The sequence below is a fragment of the Argentina silus genome (genome assembly GCF_951799395.1).
Source record: "Argentina silus genome assembly, chromosome: 16".
Classification (NCBI taxonomy): Eukaryota; Metazoa; Chordata; class Actinopteri; order Argentiniformes; family Argentinidae; genus Argentina; species Argentina silus.
Window position 1 is genome coordinate 734,495 of NC_139670.1, and position 3,068 is coordinate 737,562.

The 3,068-nt window shown below is 45.9% G+C and overlaps 1 protein-coding gene across 1 annotated transcript; it reads right to left on the reverse strand.

The window, feature by feature from the left end:
- Positions 1–1,413, reverse strand: fgf21 (fibroblast growth factor 21; the record flags this gene model as incomplete). The annotated part of the gene is made up of 4 exons (XM_083687558.1): positions 1–288; positions 577–680; positions 1,044–1,121; positions 1,269–1,413. 4 exons carry the CDS (start codon positions 1,411–1,413, stop codon positions 1–3), a joined length of 615 nt encoding a protein of 204 aa, XP_083543684.1.
- Positions 1,414–3,068: the final 1,655 nt, after the last annotated feature.

The window sequence follows — 3,068 nt, forward strand, 5'->3', positions numbered from 1 at the left end:
TCACTGGTCCATGGAGAACTGAGGGCTGAACATCGAGGTCAGAACCATGCCTAGAGGGTCGGCTGAGTTCAGGTCCAGACGGTTCTGGTTCTGGGAGAGCGCCTCCTGCCCTTCCTCTCCGGGCGACAGGTTGTTCCTCAGCGGTAGGAACCGAGTGAGCGGGAGCTGCCCTGGGGAACGTCTGGAGGCGAGGGACAGAGGAAGTCTGTGGTGCGTGGAGAGGAAGCGGGTGTATCCGTCCGCCAGCAGCAGCTCTCGGAAGGTGCAGTCGGTCTCAGAGTAGCGCGCCTGAGGACACGGACAACATTTACATCATACAGAATATTACACTTATCTTTATCTTTACACAAATAAAGTTGTTTACGGTTCAAAGTTAATTTTATCATGTTCAAATGTCTGCTTGATTCAATGAAAGTAATTCCTTCAGATGAACGGCAATACAACATGTTTGATGTGAGATTATACTATTCCACTGTCATAAACAATAACCAGAACCTTAGTGGTTGGAAGGATTGAGACAGTGGATCTAGGTAGTTGTAGTTCACAGAGGATGCAGGTTGTAGTTCTTTAGCTCACCTGTCCCCTCAGTTGGCCGGCGCTGTCCACGCACAGGTAGAGGGAGGAGGCCACGCCCCTAATGACGGTCTCACCTGGTTGTACTGACCTCAACTCCAACACACCTGAGAACAGAGACACAAGCATGGTCAACGCCTCATCACCAGAACGCCTCATCACCAGAACGCCTCATCACCAGAACACCTCATCACCAGAACACCTCATCACCAGAACACCTAAGGAACAATAGGTCAACTCTGCACCTCTTCAGATAAAATGTCCTCACTAAAACACCTGAGGAAAGGTGTCCAGGCCGCAACAGTTGAGATAAGATGTCAGCTCCGTGACACAGGCCTGGTCTAGTTTACTCACCTCTCCCCGTCCCATCAGAAACAGTCCTGTCCTGGACTCACTGTTAAGGCTCTGTCCTGGACTCACTGTTAAGGCTCTGTCCTGTACTCACTGTTAAGGCTCTGTCCTGTACTCACTGTTAAGGCTCTGAACTGGACTCCCTGCAACGCTCCCGTCTGACCTCATCTCCACAAACAGCTCCTTCCTCTGATTCTCTGAAACAAAACAGATAATAATGTTACATTATCAACACATACCTCCAGAGATGGTATTTAACAAGTATGACAATGACAGATGTGTAAAATGGCCTCCATGCTGCGTACGACGGTCCAACCTAAGATGGCTGAACCAGAGTTCCGTACCTGTGTACAGATGCCTCTCTCTGACCTGGTCATTCAACGACAGCACAGGGTTGGAGTCAGGGATGTAGAAGGACAGAGAGAGAGGGAGGAGGAGGAGGAGGAGGAGGAGAGCGAGGGAGGAGGTGGTGTGTGCACACAGGAACATTTAGGAGAGGAGGTTGAGGAGAGAAAGCTCTTTGAAAAAAATTAAAATACAAATGTTATCTGTAGATTTGTCTCTACAAACACTTAACACAAGTGTAAAGCAAGTCTAAATAAATTAATAAAATACAAAATACAAAAACCAAAAAAGTACACAAAAGTTAAATAAAGAATAAATTAAGTAGATATATTGAATAAATAAATAAATAGCTAAACCAGCAGGTACAGTAGTAGCCTATGACTGAGCCCTGGTCTGTGTTCTAGAGCCTGAGTGGGCTGTGGGTGTTTATAAAGGGGTCCGGTGGGCCGTAGACCGTGTCAGAGAGGGGGCGGAGACAGTCCCGGAAAATACAACAGAAAATCAACCTGACAGACATGAGACCCCTACTGGATCAACCCTGGTCCCAGACTAAATACCGGCTTCCAGGACATCTTCTGGATCGCGACCGGGAAAACCCAGAGAGGGGGAGAGGACCATATATGGACTTTCTTCTTGTGTTTTGAGTCAAGTACTTAAAGACAAGTATGCAAAACTGTTTATATTACTGTGTTTGTTATAAAAAAAACACATTCACATCATGTTGTACAATAAGCTACAAAATATTAATAAAGTAAATGTCATTTTCCAGATGAAGTGAATTTAAGAAATCCTCAGTAAACCTCATCAATGCAGTGACTCAGCACTTCATCCAGTAAGGGCATACTTCCTGTTCCGCATTTCAACACAATGCATTGGAACATTATTCCTCCCTGTTCGTGACGTGTGTTATTCAGGAACGTGAAGCCAGGTTTAGTCATATCCGCCTGTGTTGATGACAGTCAGTGTGTTGATGTGTGTTTGTGTGTGTTTTTGTATGTTTGTGTGGGTTTGTGTATGTTTGTGTGTGTTTGAGTGTTTAAGTGTGCAGAAGAGAGGAGAGGAGAGGAGAGGAGGAGAGTAGGTCAGTGTTACAGTTGTTACTCCTGATTTACTACCATCATGAAAGACTGTTTACCAAACCACAGCTGCACTAGATGAGGCGGGATGTTTTTCAGCGGCAGGGACTGGGAGACTAGTCAGGATTGAGGGAAAGATGAACAGAGCAAAGTACAGAGAGATGCTTGATGAAAACCCGCTCCAGAGCGTTCAGGACCTCAGACTGGGGCGAAGGTTCACCCTAAGCACACAGCCAAGACAACGCAGGAGTGGCTTCGGAACAAGTCTCTGAATGTCCTTGAGTGGCCCACCCAGAGCCCGGACTTGAACCCGATCAAACACGTCTGGAGCGACCTGAAAACAGCTGTGCACCGACGCTCCCCATCCAACCTGACAGAGCCTGAGAGGATCTGCAGAGAAGAATGGGAGAAACTCCCCAAATACAGGTGTGCCAAGCTTGTAGCTTCATACCCAAGAAGACTTGAGGCTGTAATCGCTGCCAAAGGTGCTTCAACAAAGTACTGAGAAAAGAGTCTAAATACTTATGGAAATGTGATATATTAGTTTTTTATTTTGAATAAATTTAAACATTTCTAAAAACCTGTTTTGGCTTTGTCATTATGGGGTATTGTGTGTAGATTGATGAAGGAAAAAAATGAATTTAACACACACACACACACACACACACACACACACACACACATGCACACACAGACAGACACACACACAGACAGACAGACACA